This window comes from Geospiza fortis, unplaced genomic scaffold (assembly GCF_000277835.1).
Source record: "Geospiza fortis unplaced genomic scaffold, GeoFor_1.0 scaffold166, whole genome shotgun sequence".
NCBI lineage: Eukaryota > Metazoa > Chordata > Aves > Passeriformes > Thraupidae > Geospiza > Geospiza fortis.
Genome location: NW_005054310.1, coordinates 6,999,072 through 7,022,049, shown reverse-complemented (window position 1 = coordinate 7,022,049; position 22,978 = coordinate 6,999,072). Strand labels below are relative to the sequence as shown.

Below are 22,978 nucleotides of genomic sequence, written 5' to 3'. Positions count from 1 at the left end.
CACCTCAGGTTGCATCTATTGCATACTCAGTGTAGGACACAGTAAATGCTAGAAGCATCACGCAGGCTCTGCAGCCCAGGAGCTACGCCTGTGGGTCACACATGCATGTGCAGCCACACAGCTGCAGACTGTGAACCTGGGGCCCATGGTGGTTGTGTGGCAGGGCCAACGTGCTGGTAGACCCTGGCCAGTAGGACCAGGGAGCACATACCTCATCACTTGTCTGTGCCATGCAATAAATCTGCACGAGCTTCAGGCTTTCTGTGTATCTGCTAGCCACCATATGTGAATTCATCCTTTTCCCTTCTGGGAAATGGCAGACAGAAGTGTGGTAGGAATACTCCAGAAATCCACTTTCTCAGGTTGAAAACAAGCTTCCAGTGTCACAGACAGGATGGCACCAAGCAGATGCACATACACATCTGAGAGAGTGAGTGCCATTGCCCAAGGCCACCCTGTGTCCTGTGAACCCAGAAGTGCTGCAGTCTGAGCCTTGAATGTAGAAATACTGAATAATCTCTGCCCTGGAAGTTGACCTAGTGCCCTGGGGTTTCATTGCTCTTTCCACTGCATTCAGCAAGCTACCTTGTGTGTCATGGATTTTTTTTTGTGTTTATTGATATGGAGTCAGAAAGTTCCCAGGGAAACTCCCAAAAAGTCATATCCTGGAGAGGTAAAACTTTCTTTTCCAATAACATGTGTAATTTTGTACTTTAGCACAGAATAAATGTGTATGTGTTACACAGGCCACTCTGGAACAGCCTCTAATGTACGGTAAGCTCTTGGTACCATGTGAACACATGCTGAGCAAACATGTATCGTGGCTTATGGGAAATAACGAGAGTCTCTAGCTTTCTTCATGGATGCAGTAGATGGAATTTCATTGAGGGTACTGGGCTTAACATCCTTACTTTCTTTCTCTTTTCAAGGGAAAATGGTGGAAACTGGTGTGGTTTCCAAAGGAAAACATATTCAGTCTTCCTTTTTCTTTTATAAGGGGTTTATTGTGACAGGAAGACACTGAATAATTTGTCTGATGACTTAAAAAAAAAAAAACAAAAAACAGCTGGTTTTTGAAATAAAATAAGAAAAATAATCTGCTTCAATGAACAGATGAAGTACTAACCTGGCTAAAGAATGATGGCTAGAAAGGGAGGTCAGGTATAGCTGAAAGAAAATATTTTCTTACTTACTTGACATAACTTCTGAATAGACTCTGAATAATGTAATTCAATGATGCTATGCCTGAATACCTGAATCAGTGTAAGACTGAGGCAGCTAAGGTTTTAAATATTTATTATTGTCATTTACTACATAGCTATGATAGAGTAACATTTTTGAGATGACTACTTCCAGAAATTTGGCTGTAAATAAATAAAACAAATTGATTGTATTAAATCAATGGATTAAAAAACTCTTCAAGACAGGACTATATTTAGGTATTCAGTCACTTTTAAAGACTCAAAAATTGGAAATACCTCAGCAGCAGTCCCATTTCCTATCCTAGCAAGCTCTCCAGGCTGCCAGGAGAGAAGTGCTGCTCCTAAACCTGAGACACAGTGCAGCTCAGGATTTGAAGGTCAAAGAGCCTGAGTGATCAAGCAGGAGAAGCATGATTTGATTTGATTTGATTGAGTCCACAGATCTGTTAAATTCAGATGCGTAATTCTGACAGTAGATGCTGACTGAGTTTTACATCCCTTTGCTTGATGCACCGGTGGTCCACAAGGCAGGCTAGGGTGGCTGTCACTGTGTCCCATGCAGTGCCTAAGGAACAGAGGTGCCCAGTCAGCACTGTGCCAGGACAGCACAGCTCCCTTTGAAACCTCTATTTCTGAGAACTGTGCTGTGTAAGTTCCATTTTGGGCAAGTGTCACAGTGCCTTGATTCCCCTTCCACTAAAACTGAGGGGCTGATGCTCCCTTCTTGCATAAGGGAGTGGTCAACGTGCATGCATTTATAATCTGATGTGACAAAAAAGGAATCAGATTTAACAAGATATTTTTTTACTTCCTGGCTTGTGAGGGACTGTCTCGGGGATTCAGTCTTGCCTGCTGCAGTGTGCCACTTGAAGATGTCATGTCCTTGTCAGCCAGTTTATGAGTCAATCAAAGAGCAGGAGTGCTGTGACTTAGTTCAACATAAGAGGAGCCTTCATCTCTGAACGAGAACAATAATGGATTCCTGACAGCTCAAACACACAACATTTATTTCCCTGAGGCAAACTCTAGGGCAGGAGGCAGCTTTCTGAATGAAGCACTGGTCACGCATTTGCCCATTCCACACAGATACACTTTCAGGTCCCTGCTTATTTTCCAGTGTGCTGGGCGAGACCTGACCCTAAAAGCAGGGATGTAAAACTTCAGGGACTACAGCTGTTGAGCCACTCCTTGCACAGCACAGGGAGTGGGTGTTGCAGTTGCTGGTGGAAGGCTAGAGTATGCAGGGGTGAGCTAAAAGATTTCCCTAAGCCAGCAACACTCCTCTTCAACCTCTCCCTACCTCTTCCCTCCCCACTCCTTGCTTGTGGAAGAAGACTGAGGTGGTCAGGCAACATCTGTGGGCAGGGTGGCTGTGTGTTTGACCCCGCAGCTGTGGCCACAAACGGTGTTTAGGGCAGTTCAGAACTTGTCTCTGGTTTGACACAAACTGAAGTCTCACTAATAGTAGCCAGGAGAGAAGGGCTTGTGGTGTGTACTTGGGAAACATTGTTGAGGGGCATAGCTGGGCAGTGTTTAAAAAAGTGCCAGTCAGGAGTAAATTAAACAGCGCTACTTTTGCATACACATGCTACATATTTTGGCTGAGATTTTCAAGAGCAGCAAGAGTCAGTGCTGCTAACACTTGGGTATCTTACTTCATACATGTGAGACATACAGGATTCTCAGCAGCACATGGCTACTCCCTGAAAATAAGGATTATTTTAAGATATTTCCTGTCTGATACTCAGAAAGCTGAAACTACCAGCATGATCACTCTGTGGACTTACAGTAATAAAAATAATGAAAATGCTAATTAGCAAAGATGAGGAGCAGAAGGCTGCAGAGGAGGAAAATGCTGTTTCGTGAGAGCTTGGTTCCTGAGCTTCTCATAAAGGGCTCTGTATTTTCAATGGTCTGCATTGTTGTTGCTCCTCCACATCCAGGTGAAGCCACTGAAAGATGCTCTATTCCCTGACTTAAATATTACTACAGATACTTCAGGATTGTATCCTTGCTCATTTGTTGCACTGAAAAACATGGGAAACAAACCTATGTAACCATTCTTGGAAATCGCTCTATCTTTGCTTTTCCAATTCAGCATATAAATTCTGCTGCAAATTTTATTTTAAAGATTAAGTATGCTGTGATGCTATGTAATAAGGTAAGCACAAATAGAATCAAAGTTAAGGTCAATGAAAATACAGTTTTTGTCTGTTAAATAATTTGCTCAGATAGATAGTTACAGTCTTCACCTATCAGCATAAATAAATAAAACAGCATAAAACATAATAAAGTTTGGCTAGGAAAAGGAGCAGTATACTCAGTCCTTATTAACATATTTAAACATGTTATGGAAAAAAGCAATAAGAAGACAATTTTTTTTCTGGATAAATACCAGGGAAACCTGCTATTTTGTGAATTTAGTTCCTTGAAATCAAGGAACCCCAGGGTGACATCTGGCGTCCCTGGACAGTCCCTCCGCTTGTGGCACCTGTGCCAGACATTAAGGCCAGGATGGACAGGCTGAGCCTATGAGCTAGCCTCCTCCCTTGCAGTTTAGAGAGGACAACTCAGGTGAAGGATTCATAATCAGTGTGAAACAATTGTGATAGACACTTTAAAACCATTTTTCCTGGTGGAGTTTCTATTCTATATAATTTCTGTTGCTGCTCTCACTGTACTGTTCTGTAGTGCTGAGATGGAGTGAAGCAGCTCAGACGACAAACACAGTCCGTGACAGGCTGGGTGCAGTCTGGGGGCACATTCAGAGCTCATGGCCATTGATTGCTCCTTGGATATTGTAGGCCATGTGACTGCTGTGACAGTAGACAGTAAGAAGTATAGGAGTATCACAGCCTCATGTTAGACCATGCAGTGAGAATTATGGTCCTAGGCACTTCATGGTGAAGGCTACAGAAGTATGTAGGTGGTTTTCAGACATCAACACTTTGCGAAACAGTGCATGAAGGATCTAAATCTTTGCGCAGTCTAGTGTTTGTGAGCATCTTGAGTTCATCCTTACAGGACCTAAACAAATAAATTTTCCTTTTTCACACTGAGGAAGGAAAAAGCCCTTAATAACCACTGCCTGACTGTTGGGCATTGTAGCAGTCAGCAGTCACATTACCATAGCAAACTGTCTCTCTTTTCATTGGGATCCCAATACAAGGAATTTTAAATTTTTTATGAAGTCTGCTCCAGCAGATGGTGAGCATCAGTGTGATGAAGTTCTGGTGTTGATCCCACTGTAAAGCATTTCTGGAAATTCCAGAATGTTTTCAGAAAACATTGGCTGAAATCTCTCTTTAGAAATGACTAATGATTATATTAGAGAGGGATATAATATTGCCAGTGTAGTTTTTGCTTTTCCTCTGCTCTGTCAATGTAGTCACATTATTCAGGGCTGATCTCTGATCTCAGGTTTGAAGAGTTACTTGCCACACAACAACCATGGGAAAAGAGAAGGGGAGAAATAAATGAATCACCCACATTATGCTTGAATTCAGATCTCAGATTTCCCACATCCTGGTATTTAATTTCTCACAGAGTTACCAATGGTTGATCTCACGGCAGAATTAGTGGGAAGAAAAATGAGAGCTCCATTGAAACCAGACTTGAGTCTGGAAGGAAAGAACATGTGAGCTCTAGGACCCCGGAGATACCAGATTCAGGATAGTGAATGGCTTCCACCCCCTCCCCTACCTTGATTCTCGGGCTTATTTTGAAGCAAATTCTGGAAACTGAATTCAGAACAGCAAAGACACAGTGACGGTAAGTTAGGGGGCTCACACATCGCTTCAATAGTGTCCTGAGAACTGTGTTATATAGTGAGGCATTAACTATAATTTATGTTAGTGGTTTTTTTATGTTTAGAAAGGAGAATAGATTAACATTGAAGTATAAATTGCAGTAAATCTGTCTCAGTTGTAAAATAAACATGTTTTGAACATACATTTCCATCAGGATACCTTCTCTGATTTGATTATAGAATGTATATGTGTTCAATTGGAAAAGAAATTCCCATAAAAGATTCTATAATCAAAAGGAAATCATCAGTATCTACTAAATTTGAGACCCTCAGTCACTTTGAATCAGGTTATCTTGATTTGAGAAATAAAGAGCTTTGTCCTGTGGATCGCTGCATAGACTGATCTAGAGAAGTTGTGTTGTTGCTCAGTGCTGAGGAGGCCAAACTTTCTCACACTTTCCACCAGATTCAGAGTGTGAGATATTCAGGAAGTTGAAAAAACCTTTAAACGCATCACTCTAAATCCTTTAGGAGTTGAACATATTAGGACGACCAGAAGAGTTTGTCATTAAACTATAACTACCCTTTTTGGATTACCTGGTATTTGTAGATTTATTGGCAAGGTGGCTTAAATTAGGGATATATTTTTAGCCTGCAGCATTACATAATAAAATAGCAGCTGAATTCTTGCAGTAAAAAAGGGAAGGGACGGGGGAAGTTTATTAAAACCAACATGAACCTCTCTGATTTTGCTTTTTCGTCTGCACGAAGAGGTGCTTCATGGTTACACAATCAGTAAAGTTTGCAAGAGAAGCATTTCCATTGCCCCATTGTGCTCAGGAGCTGTCGCCTGCCTTTCACTGCAGACCTGCTGTTTAGTCTGAAACTGAAAATTAAACCCAGAACCTCAGCTCTCTAAGTTAAATACTCTGCATTGCTGGAAGCACACAGCCTTGCCAGTGTCTGTGTGGCAAAATCCATGATCAAAATCTTCAGACATTTTTAAAGCATTTTACAACTCTGTTAAGCTTTAATGTTTTTGTTTTGATTCGGTTAGGGTTTTTTTGGTTTTTGGTTTTGTTTTTTGTTTTGGTATGTTGTAGTTGTTGTTGTTAAACATCATTTTCTAAATTATACTAGAAAGTCTCATGTGAACTGTGCTGAACCAGCTCAGGGAACCTGGCTCACTATCTTTAAGAAATATGTTTCTCATTTTGGAGGGCTTTTCTGAGAATGGCCAGGGTAAGGTAGAGCCCTGTATGTTAAACTCACTCCTTCAGAAACAAAAAAGCAAGGGATGAGAAAAGCCAGGGGAGACGGGGGAGAACGAGGATGGTGGTGGCCGAGCCCACGCGCCCTGCGCAGCCGAGGCTTCACAGGCAGTGTGGCAAGGGCCGCTCAGCCCCGGGCCTGGCGCTCGTAAAAATGTCACCAGTGCACTTCCACTGTGAAAGGCGCTTTTATCTCCCCTTCCCACAGCCCCTTTCCAGAGGGTACGTGGGCCTGGGCCTGGCGGCTGCTGCTTGGCCTCCCCGCATGGCTGGACCCTAATGAGGTGTGTGTGGCTCTTGGCTGCAAGTTTTCAATCTCTTTCTTATTACTTCAAAGCTGCTGCTCCGAGGTTCAGACAAGTTTGATCACTTGGCAAAATCTCTCAGCTGGGATTCAAAAGGGAAGATGCTTTATTTTATTATTTGTCGCTGTAGATAAATAGCTCTTCCCAAGCTACTCTTGTCAGTGGCTTCGTGGTCAGAGCCGCAATGTTTTTTTAAATGATAAAGGAATGAAGGTGAACAACTTTTGGCAGTTGCTTCCTGTCTGTAACAAGTGGTTGTTTTTAGGGGGAGAAAAAAAAAAGAGAATAGAAATATAACAGGCCTTACTTTATTTTCCTCTTCATGCTTTATATTTGGTGGGGGAGGAGGGAGGAGTAAAAGGTAAATGATGTGGGTTTGACCTCCATTTCAAAGCCTCTCAAAGTAGTGCTTCCGTACCCCATTCTGGGAGACCGTTGCTGTAATCCTTCCTCTGCCACTCAGCATAAAATATGCAGAGAAACTGGTGCTGTTTCAAGTATTTCAAGGGCTCAAGGGGAAGGCAGATTTGCTCAGGTTTACCTCTGTGGGCTCCAGTATCCTTTTGGGCTTTTCTATCTCCAGTGCCACAAGAAAGCAGAGCTAACACAGTCACCCACAGCATTTCAGTGAACTAGGCAAGTCTAAGGATTTTGAAGGTTGGCATCCATCTTCTTTCATCTAATTATGGACACAAATATTAGTGATTGGAGACTATTATTAGAGCCTCTGCTTGCCTTATGCTCCAGTCTGGATTTTGGCTGTGAATGCAGAGCAGTTTACCATTCCTCCAGTTTACAGCGTCCACAAGAGGTTTGTAAGAGCAGCTTCTCAAAGTTGGGGTCAATCCAGCTCAGTTGTATATGTTTCTAACAGCACCGCTGCCTTCTTTTTCTTAATATTTTATTTCCTTCCCACCAGAAATGTTTATATATTGTAGGGTTGAAGCTCTCCAAGACAAAATACATCTCTGTCAGTGTTGCATAGCACCCGCAATTGCTTCAAGCACCATTTTCACTTTAGGTCTGTGCTTTGCAGACTTTAAATGGTGTTTCCTGTAAAATTATTCTGACCAGTACTGAGATTTTGCTGAAGATTTTCAGTCTCCTTTTAATCACATGGGGAACAGATTTTTTCAAAGTGTTTTGACCTGCTTAGGTCAAAAAGGCACTTGCTGTAGTCAGATGCCAAAACGCGTTTAAGAAATCTGGCCTGACGTAACTTAGACAGCTGATTCTCAATTTCAAAAGGCTTCAGCCACACAGGCTTTGGCACTGAGTGACTTGCTGCCTTGCAGGAACCTCATTGCTGAGTTAATTTCAGGGCTGCTTTATAATCCGTGGTAAAGTTGGGCACCTGAAGTTGAGGTTCATTCAAGATCATCTGTAAGAGAAATTGAGAGGCAGAACCAAAGGCAGGTACATTTAGGTTTTAACTAAATGTCAGTCAGACTAATTCCTGTTTCTGGAAGTTCTCAGTGTGAGCCCCCCTGGATTTAAAACTCCAGTGTCAGATAACCCCTTTCTCTCAAAGTAACCAGAGAGATTCCTTATCGCTCCATTATATCAAACAGTTGTCCTAGTGGGAGATAAGCTAGGAGATGGAGAAATGGTTTTTATTCCCCCTTAATCTAACAGGAAGAATAGACTTGAATCTATATTTTAAGTAAGCTGTTCTAACTTAAAGAGGAATGTCCTTTCCTGTCCTGTCCTGTCCTGTCCTGTGGGAATCCTCCTAAGCAATGGCTTGGTCCCTTCCAGTTATCTAAACCTGTTGCTTAAGGACCAAAACTTGGCCAAGCCTGGCAAGATACTTCCTCCAGCAGAGGAATGGGATCTGTAGAAGTGGTTTCTGTGTGTATAAGGATGGTTAACTCTCTCTGACCTCTACCAGCTGAGTCCCAGCACAGCCCCATCAACTTCACTCAGCTGCCTCAGCTAGTCCACTTCCTCCAACAGCTGGGGATGTGCATTATCCAGTAATCCCCATGAGCAGCCTTTTTGCTAGTCAAGCAGTGCTATCCCAGCCTTAAAAGGAGAGGACACACTTAATTTGCTTACTAACTATGCAGCTAAAGAACCACAGGCTGGTGACCTGCAGGAGAGAGTCAGGTTTTGGCTTTATTTTCTCTACTCCTTTTCTGTCTTTCACAGAATAATTGATTATTTATATAAAAGTGGACTGATTTTAACAGAAGAAAGATGCATCTTCCATACACAAAAGTTTATGGGGGAGCCTTCTTCCTAGAAGGTAGAAACCCATATTGAATACCTACTTCAAATCAGAGAGCATGGGGATTTCAAAACAAGTCCATGTATGAATTTCCAATCCAGTGCTATTGCATACATGTATGCAATTTTAAGAAAATTAAAAAGTCCTATTTTTGCTATCTGTTATACATTGCCTTCCCAAGTGTGAAAACTTTGAGGACATCACTAGGTCAAATTGATCTTTGGGATACCTTTATACCCTTAGACTGCTCCCAAGAATATTGGGTAGCTCTGCGCATGCCCACCAGCAAGCACTTGGGCATTGGGAAAGTTAAGCAGCAGCTCAGCAAGGCTGCTTGCTGTTATCTCAGTATTGCTATGCCATCATGCTATGGCCAAATCTGTGCTCTTTTGAAGGCCAACATCTTTACATAACAAAGTGGGCTATTAGCGGCTAGGTCAATAGGAACTTACACATTTAAAGCAAGAATGTTGGTTTCCAGTCCCTGCATCTCAACCCCAAGCTGCATCTCTCTATTTGTCTCTTTGTTTATATTTAATGTCATTAAAGTACTGAAAGTTGTACTTCCTTGGGGGGGAACCTGCCTGCTCACTGCCCCCAGGGCTATCCCATGACTTAGTCAATGATTGCCGAAACAGTGGTAGGAGAAGGCAGGGAGTCTCAGAACTTCTCTGCAGCTAGAGTTTTTGACTGTCCTGTTTGGCAGCAAGCTAAAGAATTTGTGCTCCTTCTAGCATGCTAGCAGCTGCAGTGCACAGCAATTGCTTGGTTGTGGTCTGGTTGACTTACATATGTTTAGAGACAGAGTTTCTGTACTGAAATAATTCCTTAAATAATTTTTCAATCCAGCAGTTGGAAGGGATGTATGGCCTTTTCTGTATATGGTCACGGTGATCTGTTCTGCACTAATAAAGCCTTTCATTGTGACGTGTGAAGTATACCTGCAACAATTTGAGTTCTGAATCCAGCTTCTGGAGTTAAACTTTGCCTTACTGCTGAGTGACACCTGTCACTGAGCTTGCTAGTGTGCTTTGCAGAGAATGCAGAGTTCGAAGCAGCAGATCGCACCCTAAGCTTCACAGAGAGCAAACCTGCTCTGAGTGTCTGTTAGTGCTGTAAGAATTTCTAAAGCAGTTTGGTGCTTTGGCTGTGGAGCAATAGGGATGGCACTGTCTCAGCTGGGCACAGTCGGGGCCCTGGCCTCTGCTCTAGAAGCCATCTATTCCTATCCCTATATTTCAGGGACTCCTCTGAAAATATTAGCTTGCATGCCAGGGGATTTCAGACATGTTAACAGCAGACAATGGTCCACAGTTTGCAAGTTGCTCTTGTCAGCAGTTCTTTTTGACATATCTATTCAAGCATACCCTCTTGGGCTTAGAAAGCAGCCAGCAGAATCTGTGCCAATAGCTAATACTTCATTATAAAATAAAAGCTGTAGCAAATTCAGAGACTCCATATGCAGCATTACTGTGATCCTGCAGTTCATTTCAAAATGGGTTTTAGTTTTTTTAATCTGCAGGTCAGAAATTCATGAGCAGAAGGTGAAAAAAGTGAATTGCCAGTGAGTTTCATGGGGCAAAGACATTTAACCTTGAAGTTTTGTCCAGAGTATTAGAACAGAACAAACATTTTTACAAAAATGCCACAGTTACCTTGCTACAGGTGGGGAAATGCTCCTCCCAACAATTATTTCATCATCAAGTTTTGCTTTTATCAGTTTTTGGGTGTCCACCAAAAAAAGATTGCAGAGGACATACATTGACCAAACTAAGTATGACTGTTCTTCAGGCCACTAGGATGCTACTGGCTGCTTGTAATTTCAGGAAAAAATAGCCTGCACCAGCCAAATGTGGATCACCAAACAGAGGTCTTGGGCAGCAGGTAGAGTTACATTTCACCTGCACAGGATATTGTGGAAAAGAAGTCTCTTGGGATCAGGGGATGACTTTGATCTGAAAAGACATTGACATTTAAATACGATTGTTTGTGGCACAGCTCCATTCTGGATGGACCTGCCTCTGAGGTTTAGCAATGAATAACCGAATTATAGAATCATTTGTGTTGGAAGGGAGCTCTGGAGATCATCCAGTCCAACCCCCCTTCCAAGGCAGGGTAACCTAGAGCAGGTGACACAGGAACATGTCCAGGTGGGGTTTGAAAGTCTCCAGAGAGGGAGACCTGGGCAGCCTGTTCCAGTGCTCTGCCACCCTCAATGTGATGAAGTTTTTTCTCATGTTGAGGTGGAACTTATTGTTGTTTAGTTTATGGCCATTCCTCTGAGTCCTGGGCACCACTGAAAAGAGTCCAGCACCAGTTTGTTTTTCCGCAGCGCTGAGACTTCCAAAGCAGAGATTCAACTTCATAGTTCTGGAGCGGGTTCGTGGGTCCACACATCTTGACACAGTTGCTCTGTGCAGGTGTTCCAGGGGATCACAGGGATCCACACAAAGGAGGGCATGACACAGGAGACCAGCACCTTTCTGGCTTATCTTACCAGATGAGATATCCAGGGCATCTAAAACAGCATCAGGTGCTGTCTTCAGGCAACCAGATCCCACTAAAGTTGTCATATTTCAAAATTCTGTGTTGGCTAGCCTAAATAAACCTACTGGCTGCAGACAGCACTTCTAACTGAAACCTGCTGTCCTACCTTCTGTTCCTTTTTTGTTACCTTCACCAGTTAAATCAGGGCTAACAACAGTGATCCCAGTCCCGTGCAGAGTAGCCCTTCTGAGGGCAGATACCTGCTGTGAGTCATTGCAAAGTTTGTCCTTTCTCTCCTGTGGGAGGCCAGCCTCAGTGAGAGATGAAGGTCCAGGCTAGTGTCCACATCTGCCAGTGCCTCGCCAGTGATGCCCCTCAGGAAAAGGCTCCTTTATGAGCTTTGGAGAAAGCCACCTTGCAGCTCTGTTTTGGGAGAGACACCAGCTCCCTATCACTCCCTGTCTGACGGGGCAGTTACTGCAGATAAGGGTGGATATGGCTCAGTGTGCTGCCTTTGTCATACAACATCCTGCAGCAGCTCAGGACAAACATACCCATACATGGGACCTGTGGATGACCAAGTGTGCCAAGTGAAACTGCCTCTGCAGCTGGTCCCTGTGCCAATCAGCCCCTGCAGATACATGTATGGGGATGTACACATGGATGCATGGGAAGTCACCTGGGATATTGTCGTAGCAGCAGGAGTAAAGCCTGAGCTATGGATATGAGTACTCACCCTGTTCTTCGAGTATTTGTCCTATGCTCCCTGAGCTCTTCATGGCTGTGGCATCCCTGTTGGCGAGATCCAGCCTGGTTTGAAGCTTTCTCAGGTTTCTCTTTGCAGTCTGCTGGCCCAACCTCTCACTAGTTTGCTGCACCAGAAAACAAATAACCTGGGAAGTAACCATTCAAGGCAAAACTGGGTCGATGCACATTTATTCACACATGTCACCATTCTGCCTCCACAACTAAAGTGAATGCACATAAGTGAGAACACCCTCAATTAAAGCTGCCATGTAACCCAAAACTTTTGCTTCTTTGCTGAGTGCATCCTGTGATGGTGTTGCTGAATTTATGTTCTGCATGGCTATCACACTTTGAGTGACTTGGATTTCTAATGTCTGCTCTAATGGCCATGCTTTCCTTCTTAATTTGTTCCCTTCTCTTCAAATTTATTGGAAGCACTTACAAAGTATTTAATTCCTGCCCCAGTTCCTCCTTCAACTTTTACTCAGGGACTATGACAGATGGCTGTGCCATCGACCTTGGGAGGTCTGTGAGGACTTGCAAGTGCCTGGAGGGTGCTTGGTTCTGGTAAGCATCCTTCCCCTGAGGTGTCCAGTGCCCTGACAGTGCCAGCACTTCAGTGAATCTCTGGCTGAAGTGACTCAGCACAGAGCCGGTTTTCAACTTCCAAAGGTTACACAGTTTTCAAAATGCCTGCCTACCCTCCATCTTTTGGGAAGTGTGTGTGCAGGGGTGGCAGGTGCTGTAGTGGCAGAGGTTGGGTTGAAGATCCCAGCTGCACAACCTTCTGATATTTGCAATCAGTTTTTCACAAGTGCAAAAAGTCCCTCTCTGTTCCTGCATTATACATCTGTACTCTGTCTTTCAGAACCTCTACTCACTTCTTCCTTTAGGTTCCTCCCTTCATATATGTCTGATTTGTAGTATCCCTTTTTTTGAATTGTAAGCACTTCAGATCATCATTGTCTTGACAAGAAGTTTACATGATAGATTGGCTTAAAACACTCATCTGCAACAGAGGCATCGTAGGCTTTTGCAAGGAATGAACAATCTGATTCCTTTGAAAAGTTTTTCTTAATGAAAAAGGTATTCCCCAACAGTGATGTGATTTTTAAGTTTGTCAGTCTCAAATATTTTTTTAATAATTAGCTTATTATTTACATATTTGAGGGGGGGGGTTAGCTTGATCTTTAGTTTCTCATCCTTCCCAGTACTACAGGGAAGGTGTAGTAGCTTCTCTCTGCAGGTGAGAGAAGCTTCCTTCATTACATGAACACATATAAGTGTATGAAGGAAGAGATTCTAATTTATTTTCTTGGTCACTGCAGCAAGGGTTACTAGGGAAAAAAAACACTGTGAGATTCATAGTAAAAATCACTAGAGTGGACAACTTTTTAACTAAAAAGAGGTCTCTTGTGGCCACCCTGGCTTAGCTTTGAAGTATGTCCTTTCACATACTTTGCCTCTCCCCCATCCTTCTTACTTTGTGATCGGAAGTCTACCTTCATGGAAAAATGATTTCATCAGGTTTCAGTAGCCTCCTGACAAGCCAAGCATAAAACAAAGAGAGCTGCCGCTCTGCACCCACACGTGTGCTGCCGTCTTCCAGGAAATGATAATCAGAGGCTGACCACAGCACTGTAAGAAATTAAACATGTGATCATCATCAAATACCAAAACACGTCTACCTGTATTATGTTAAGAGCACAGAACCCACAGTAGTAATTTTTTAACTGAAATACTTGGCTTGGAGGCAAAACTGGGGTTTGCCACAATCATTCTGAGTTCTGAATTACCAAGGCTCAAACCGACGTATTTTGCTGTGTTTCTCCACATGCAGCCCGAATTAGCCCTCCGGTAGGTGCCTGAAAATACCATTTTTCTTCTTGACTGAAATGTTGTAACAGTCCTGCTCTGCACAGAAGATAAGCAGGAAGAATGCATTATGCATTAATGGGATTTGATGGAGTGTGAGCTCAGTTTCCCCAGTGCCACCAGAGACAGAGTAAAATTTGCTTGATCGTTTCATGTGTTGAGAATCGTTTTTGTTCCAGTGCTGTGAATACAACCCAGCTACAAGTGGACAGTAGTTGTTGTGAGGAAAAAATTGTTCATCTGTACGATAGATCAGTGTCATCTGGAATATAAGAATTGAAAATTCAAGGTCACAGGGCAGCTGACACTTGATTTTGCTCTCTCTGCTCTATCCACAGCTTTGATCATGCTACATCTTTCTTTGTGCCTGGTACTCAAGAGAGTACCCCAGGGTCATGGCCTGTTTCCTTGTCAAGAGGTATAAACCTACTGGCCTCAATATCTGAGGCCCAAGCTTTAGCAGGGGTGGGGGCATGAAGGAAGAGGGGGGGAGCATTTCCTTCATGCTTTTCACTTTTCCCACATAACCCAAAGCAGACTAAACAAAACCAGTGTGAAATCTCATGGCTTGATGCTGCTATGGTTATATTTTTTAAGCTGTCATCCATTCATTTATAGTTATGTTTATTCCCTGGATTTACAGCTTTCTTTTGGCCTTTTCTTGCAGGGAGGTGCAGGGGGAGGTCGAAACCTTTTGAAAGGGGATTGCAGTCAGCAGTGGCCTATGATTAAAGCGCTGTGTTTTTCCTTGATGCCGCTCCTCTGCAGCAGTGTCACACATGGTAGCATTTAGGAGCCCTTCACAGCTGAGGTGTTTCAAACACTAATGAATGGAAGTTTGGTCGTATAAGGCGGGCAAGCTTTAAGGCAAGCTTTGCTGAATGGTGTACTGTAGTGGCCTGGGAAAGGAAGAGAGTTATAAATTGTGTCAGTTAGCCACCCAGACAAAATGAAGCCATGTGGAAAATCAAATCTATTAAAGTATGAAGACTGTTATAAGCTGTTTTAAGCTGGTCATTCTTCAGAGGTCTCAGTTGGCTGAGGGGGTGAACTCCTCTTCTTCCTAGATCTTTTTCACGTGCTGTCTTAGGCAATGATGTTCAGTGTTTGATAAAAAACAGCTTTTCATTGACAGCCACTTTTATTAGAAATGTTAGTTGCCCCCAGTTCACCACCCATGTCCTGAAAGGTACTGAACATTTGTTTAAAAAGCAGAATAAGAACATCACATTTGGGCAGTCTTGCTGAAGGCAAACATGAAGCAGCACTAGGGCCAATGAGGAGGAGAAGGCTTCCCAGAGCAGCTGCTTAGAATTGGATATGTGCTCAAAATGCTTTCCATTTTCTTGCTGCCAATGTCTGCTGGCCATAAGAGGCCTGTGACAAAGCATGGCACAGAATGCTTTTTCTTGACATCTCCTGGAGTAGAAGAAAAACCTGGCAAGGCAAGGTGGGGGGATCAGAGAGCAGGGTACCTTCCCTTCCTCCCCAGGGTGGTTTCTTGAGACATCACAGGAACTGTAAAGGGCATTTTATTAGCTCAAGAGGTAATTGTCAGCTGTGTGAGGGACAGCTGAACTGGCAGCCTAAGATGCCTGGTCACCACGGTATTTATCCTTCCTATTTGTGTTTTCTAGGAAGAGACTGAAGAAACGTCCTCACAAGAATCTGCAGAAGAAGACTAGGAGATCACACCATGCAATTTCTACCTCATCAGCAGTTGGGTCTTTTGAAGGGAGAAGACACTGCCTTGACCACTTACTTTCTATTGCCATGGTCTTTCCACTTTTGCCTGGGGGAAAAAAAATAACATAACCTTAAAAAGGATTTGACTAATCATCTTCTTTGTAATCCCTTCACAGTCCCAGGTCTAGTGAAAAACTGTTGTAACACAAAGGGGACACAGATTAACGATGCAACTTTTAATTACTGTTTTCTTTTTTCCTAACCTACTAATAGTTTGTTTGAGCTGCTAAGTAAGGGCGACTGGGTCAAGAAGAGCTCCAAATCAGGTTTATGTCATTCACTGCACTGCGTATAAACAAGAAACTTGTAACATAGTCATTGTAATGGGCATTGAAATAGGAAAGGCTGGGTGTGTAACACTCATGCCTTGCAACACTTCCAGCAACCCACTCCCTGCTTAGTGAACTCCCTGTTTTAGAACACCAAAGATAGGGGATAGATACTATTCTTTTTCTTTTGTAACCTTCTTGTAGACTTGTGCTTGATTTTTTTTTTGTTAAGACTATTATTTAGGGAAAAAAATGAAAGCTGATTTTTCATTTCATTCAGCTGGTAATCAGAAGAAAGAATTCAACATGAAAAGGTACTTTCATTTTGCAAAAGGGAAGAAAGACAAAGATACGTTGTATAGTTTTAGATACAAACATATCAGCACAAGCAGTAGTTAACCAAATGAGCAGTCCTTATCATCTGGATAATAGGGAGCCAAGGAGTTGGCTTTCTTAGAGCCAGGAGTTTTCTATGGAAACAAAAATGACTGACACCACTCTTATGCTATTAATGAGTAAGTTTTATTGGTAAAAGTCTTTAAAAACATACAGAAAGGTACCTAGAAATTAATCATAAATTTATCTGAAGAAAAATAATCCAGATTTTTGCTTAGTTTCTACTAATTCCACTTGCCCTGTACCAGTATTTTGAAAGAATTGAATCTTTCCTCATTACTCATCAGTCACAATGTAAGAATGAACACCATGTACCTCAGCTAAGCTCGTGCATTACATTAAGCAATGTATTTTGACATAGGATGGTTCACTGAGCACCTCTGTGCCAGTGGCATTTCTCCATCTTTTCATTCAGAGCAGCACTTTTAGCATCAGATGCAATATTACCCCACTATTCAATACTACCTCTGATTTTTACAAATAACTCAACAGACTGATAAATACATGCTGCTATACACATTCAATGCAGGAAATTTTTACTGGGTAGATAATCATGAGTATCTGCATTTTCCCCTTATTTCTATTTCAACCTTTTTTGCAGTTAAGGAGACAATGTCTTTTTTGTGTTTCAGCATGACTATGTGTTTTTCTTTCACTTGGTTTGTTTGATTTTTTTCTTTTTTTTGTGTGGGTTTTTGGTTTTGGTTTTGTTTCGTTTTATTTTATGTACTTACTCTATTCTCTGCTAGACTTCTGTGTAATGTACTGTTAACTTGAATATATTTTTGTATTGAATTGCTGATAGGTTTGTGAGGATAATTTTCTTCAAGGACACTACATGACAGAAAAAATTTAGCTGTAAAGTTTAAATATTACTGTCCAAGTTTGTACCTCAAATGAATTGTTTAAAGAAATGGACTAATTGATTGACAAAGACCTACCTCCACACTTTAAATGGAATGAACTTGTTACTTTCAGCATCAGTTTTGAGACGTTTGAAACAGTTAGGACTGCAACTAATCCCTAATTCAAAATTATTTTTGTAAAATAACTTGTGGAAAATGAACACATTTTAAATTACTTTCGTATTAAAAATTTTTTAAAAATGAACAAAAAAACCTTCAAAGAAACTTGAAGCTTTGTAGGTGGGAAGCAACAAGCTCAGCTTTTGCATAATGCAATCACAAATATGTGTTTTTTAAAAAAAATTAGTAGATTGTAAGAAAATACTTGACAAGTATTTTCATGTATTTTACACAAATGTGATTTTGTAATATGTTTCAGCCAGATTTATTTTAAATGCTTCTTATGTAGAGGTTTTTTATTCTCTCCTCTCTCACTTTTGTTGTTCTTTCTCTCTCTCTCCCCCACCTCCAATTTCATTTTCTCTATTTCTGTTTTATTTCCCTTTTCCTCTCTTTCCTAGTCAGTACTTCATACCATTGTATTAATAATTGGGCCAGGGGTAGTTTCTCAGGAAGGCGTCTGTTGGTATGGCTTTAGCGTGGAGCCAAGTGCAGTTAAGGATAAGGACTCACTGGCTTCTCCCAAGAGGCAGTGTCAAGAAACACGGACCTCCACGAAACACTGCGCGGGGTTCAGTGGCGGGAATTGCTGGGAAAGAGCTGGTTGGAATATTGGAACTAGACATGATAATATCGAGTGAAAGAGAAATAATCCTAGCTATAAGTAGCTCTAACAGGCCAAATCCAGTGTCATTTGAAGGCAGTAATAGGAATTTTGCTGACTTCAAAGGGCATCAAATCAAGCCTTAGCAAGTCCCTTTTGGGGTCTGAGGGGTTTTGTTGCATTTTTTAAAGCCACGGTATTCAGTGGATGACACAGAAATAATTGCTCTCTGTGTGTCACTCTTCAACCTCTGAGAGACTTACCACTCTGATGAACTGAATCTTACAATTTTCTATATATTGTAGTACAATCAAAACACATTACTACCTCTTAGGGCCTACTATACCTCATTTTTTCAGACGGAAAAATTGCATGTGGCCATTGAGTCAGTGAGAACATCATAAAATTTTTTTATATATATAGTTTATTTTTGTGGGAGATAAATTTTATACGACTGTTCTTTGCTGTCATTGGTCACTGCTAACTATGACTGGACATGTAACTCTTCTACCATTTCTGCAAGAGAGGTGTGTTTGCAGGAAAAAAAATGCTTCGAGATGTTGAACTACAGTTTACTTTTCCTTTTGAGTGTCTTCTAACTTTTTGCTTTGTTCTTCATGTAGAGTTGCTGTCTATGATTGTACTTCAAATCGCTTGCTTGTTGAAAATGTTCCTTTAATGGTTTATCACAGTCTGTTCAGCACAATAAACATAATAGCCTCTGTGATCCCCATGTTGCTTGATTCCTAGACTTTGTCACAGTTCCATAAAATGGGTAATAAAGTTTGGTCATGATGACCAAATTTGTAAAATCTTTTCATGCAAGTAGTCTTTTTTTTTTGTCCCAGGACCACAGGCATGTACTTGAGAAGTTAATTTGCTGTTAGGGGCCCCAGGGGTGGGCACTTAGCAGAACTATACATATTACGAGGCTCCCCAAAAGGTGACACACCCATTCCTGGCCCAGCTCACCCATTCACTGTGCTGAGCTAAGGGCTAAACTGTGCATTTGGGTACCAGCAAGTACCCACCAGACAGAGAGCACCATAGCACAGGCCAGACTGATAGGGTTTTTTTCACCTGGTCCCAGATCTGCCTCTTGGAGGTCCACCAAGATGATGAGCTTTCTCTTCTAAGGAAGACTGCAGTTTGCATCCAAGTTCATGGAGTTTCCATTATGCAGGCATCAGGTTAGAAAGAGCAGATACTCAGAGCAACAGACACAGGGATATGTCTGGGTACTGTGTGGGGCACAAATTGAAGAGTTCAGGAAACTGCATTAAAACAAAGCTACCCCCAAGATTCCAACAGGTAAGTTGGCAGGATTCTTCTCTCTTCATTTGCTCTTCCATGGTCTCTTGGCCTGTTACAGTGAGACTTAAAATCATAGAATCATAGAATATGCAGAGTTGGAAGGGACCCAAAAGGACTGTCAAAGTCCAGCTCCTGGCCCTGCACAGAACAGCCACAAGAATCACATCATGTGCCTGAGAGTGTTGCCCAAACACTTCTTGAACTCTGTCAGGCTGGTGTTGTGGCCACTTCCCTGGGGAGCCCGTTCCTGCCCTGACCACCCTCTGGGTGAAGAATCTTTTTCTGATATCTAACCTAAACCTCCCCTGACCCAGCTTCATGACCTTTTCTGGAGTCCTGTACCTGGTCACGAGAGTGAAGAAATCAGTTCCTGCCCCTCTGCTTCCCCTTATGAGGAAATTGAAGACCACTGTGAGCACGGTGAGGTGTCCCCTCAGTCTCCTTTTTCCAGGTCAAACAAGCAAGTGACCTTCAGCTGCTCCTCATACAGCTTCCCCTCAAGGCCCTTCACCATCATTCTGGCCCTCCTTTGGACACTCTCTAACAGATTTATATCTTTTTGATATTATGGTGCCCAAAACTACACACAAGACTTTAGATGTAGCCATACAAGTGCAGAGCAGAGTGGGACAGTCCCCTCCGTCATCTGTGGTGCATGTCCATTGATTCATATTGGCAACCATTCTTCTCTCACCTAAGGGGATTGTGCAGTTATTATTTCCTGAGATGCGTAGGTTTACACGTTCTTTGTGTTCACTCATTTGCAGACTCTCCACTCTCAACCTATTTCTTCCCAAGGGCTTCATGACACGTTTCCTTTGGCCTCAGTTACTTGTAGAATAACCAAAATAAGATGACAAAAAAAGCACTAAGTAACAACATCCGTTCATTCAGTCCTGAGTCAGATGTGAGTAATTGCATTCATCACATTATATGTCCTCTTCTGCTTTGTCACCCTGCTTAGTGGTATTAAAAGATCATTCCAGTGTTCAGTTATCCTGGTGGTCATCTTCCCTGTGTGTGCCATCACTTGGCTCTTCCTGTTATTTTATCTGGTGTGATGCTCCAGCTGCAACCCACTCAACTGGTGGGTCAGCCAAGTGGGTAGGCAGCTTCAGCTACTCTGTGCTTAAACTCCCCCCTACTTCTTAGTCATTCCTCCAGCCTGCTTCACTTCCACTTCCCTTCCCAGGGAATAAACTTCCCAATAAACTTCTGCATGCTTTATTCCACGATGAGACTATTTGTGTGTACAAAACTAATTGGCTTCTGCAGGATCAAGGCCTGCATTTGTCTAGCAGCCAAGAGTGCTTTATCCAAGATGCCTGTGGCAGGTAAGTTCCTGGTTTTGCTTTCCTCTGCCATCACATCTCATCCACGCAAATATGGGGAGGAAGTACTGAAAGCTGGTGCTGCCAGTGCTTTGCACAGCTATTTAATTGTCCATAGTTCTTTTCAAAACCAAACCATCTGGTCTGGTCATTATTAGAAACATGACCCAGAGCAATGGCAACAGCATGTTCTCCCAATCACATGAGAGGAGTCAGGTTTGTCATGCCTCACACTTCACCTGAAGCCTGAATGATGCTTTTCACCCTGCATACAAGGATGTAGAATTTTACCTCTCAGTTTTTCCTTTCTTGATGTCCCACCATCTTTGTGATTACATTAATTTTTAAATATACAGAAGTACTTAAGCATTGTCATGGTTTAGGGACAGCACTCCTGCTCCCTCCCTCAGGGCCCTCCAGTGAGAGAGACAAAAGGCAGAGATTATGAGCTAATAACAACTTACTGGAAACAGCAGTGAGATAAGAAAATAAACAGTAACAGCAACAATATTCATAACAACAGTGTACAAGAGAGAGGGTGTTTTACATGCAAATTGCTCACCCACTGATCTGATGCAGCACAACCCTGAGACAACTAACGAGATGGCAGCCAGACCCCTGTGCACCTGCTTTTTCTCTGACTGCAATGCCCTCCTTCTCAGAAGTGAGAATCTCCTAACTCCACCCACAAGTGATGATGTGCATGGTACAGAATGACAACATGGACATGCCATATGGCTCCAGGCTCTGCACCCTCTCGGCTTCTAAGAAAAATTAACCCTGTCCTTGGACAAAAACAGGACAAGCATGAAGTTTTTTGCACAAATAAAGGCCTAGTTGCTTTATGCCTCCTCTTTTCAGAAATACTACCAGTGGAAACTTTATTCAACAGGTTGTCCCCCGAAGCTGCGGATACTCGATCCCTGGAAATGTTCAAGGCCAGGTTGGATGGGACTTTGAGCACCTTGATGTAGTGGAAAGGGTGCCTGCCCATGGCATGGGGCTTAGAATTAGATAATCTTTCAGTCCTCTTCAACCCAAACCATTCTGTGATTCTGAGATTTATTGCATCTACTTGCTCAGCCAAATGAGTGTGTGCCATTGTGTGTTAAATACATTGTCTGAACAATATAGACATGGAAACACTGGAAGTCAGATTGGACGGAGCTCTGAACAACCAGATCTAATTGAAAATATCCCTGCTCATTGCAAGAAGTTGGACTTTTAAAGGTACTTTCCAACCCAAACTGTTCTATGATTCCATGATCCTATGATCCTTGCTGTCTGGAGTCTTTGCAACAAGCAGAGTCAATATAGGTCAATGCTCTTTTTGGCTGGCTCTGGGATCCATGGGCTTTGTGCCATGCTAGGACAAGCTAGTGATGGGGAAACCTTGATCCTCCTGCCATCCCACCTCACTCTCAAGTGCAAAAGGAGGGAAGCCATCCTGAGCATGCACTCCACCTTGCTTCCAGATGTCCCTGGCATGCAGGTTCTGCTCTAGCTGAGTTGCTGTACCAGCCACCCTCACGTCCGTCAGTTAGAATGATGAGCCCTGCTGCTCTGGACTGATTCACCTCCACGTGACAATAAGGTTTAACATGTCTTTTTTCTTCACACCTTTTACTTCCCTTTGCTGTTCAAACAACCTTTTGGCCTATTGGATATGCTTCTCACTTCTTTCCTTCCCACCTGTGATTTAATGCTTTTCCCCTCCTTAATCGCTCTAAACTTGCAGTGCACTTGTTCCTGTATTCAAGAGAAAGAAAGCATCCTCCTGTAATTAACATCGTCTGAAGATGCATGAATGTAATTATGATTACCCTGAAGATAGCATTCTACTGTGGTAGCAGTTTAAGTGGGAAGCAATCTGCCTGTTTAGACTCTAAAATGAGACTGCAGATGGCTGTGCCCCAAACCTGCCACATGGGATTACAATCAGCTTTTATCTGCTAGAAAAAGGGAAATTGAAACATTAACAGATAGGACACAAGCCTTAACAGTGCTTCCCTACTGAGATGGAGCTAATTAAGCACAGCTAAAAACATTAGCATTGTCACATAAAGGAGGAGCTTTACATTGTTAATAATGGCAAGGGTAAAACTGGGGCTGGAATCCGAACATATGCTACATTAAGGCATGCTATTAAAATAATCAGTGAAAGAAAATAACAAATGAAAGTTGGGTGGATCTGAAAAATCAATAGCAGGCAAAACATTAATTAGCCAGAAAGGAAACTTAGCAAAGACAGAAGTCCCATCAAAAAAACATGATTACATTACATTATACATGAATGTCAGCTACAAAATATTATGTGGGACCACCAAAGATTATTATTTTAATTGAAGGGGGTTTTAATTCAGAAAATCTATTAAACATATATAGTCCCTCAAGGCATTTTGTTCTTAGTTCAGGGAGGAGGAAAAAA

The 22,978-nt window shown here is 42.3% G+C and overlaps 1 protein-coding gene across 6 annotated transcripts in view; it reads left to right on the top strand.

Moving 5' to 3' along the window:
• Positions 1–18,719, top strand: part of HMGA2 (high mobility group AT-hook 2) — a 112,867-nt gene extending 94,148 nt beyond the window's left edge. For all 6 annotated transcript variants that reach the window (XM_031055541.1, XM_031055539.1, XM_031055543.1 and 3 more), the window contains exon 6: positions 15,503–18,719. In XM_031055541.1, coding sequence (XP_030911401.1) covers positions 15,503–15,550 — 48 coding nt within the window. In that variant the 3' untranslated portion in view covers positions 15,551–18,719. The remainder of the gene's footprint in view (positions 1–15,502) is intronic.
• The last annotated feature ends 4,259 nt before the right edge of the window (positions 18,720–22,978 follow it).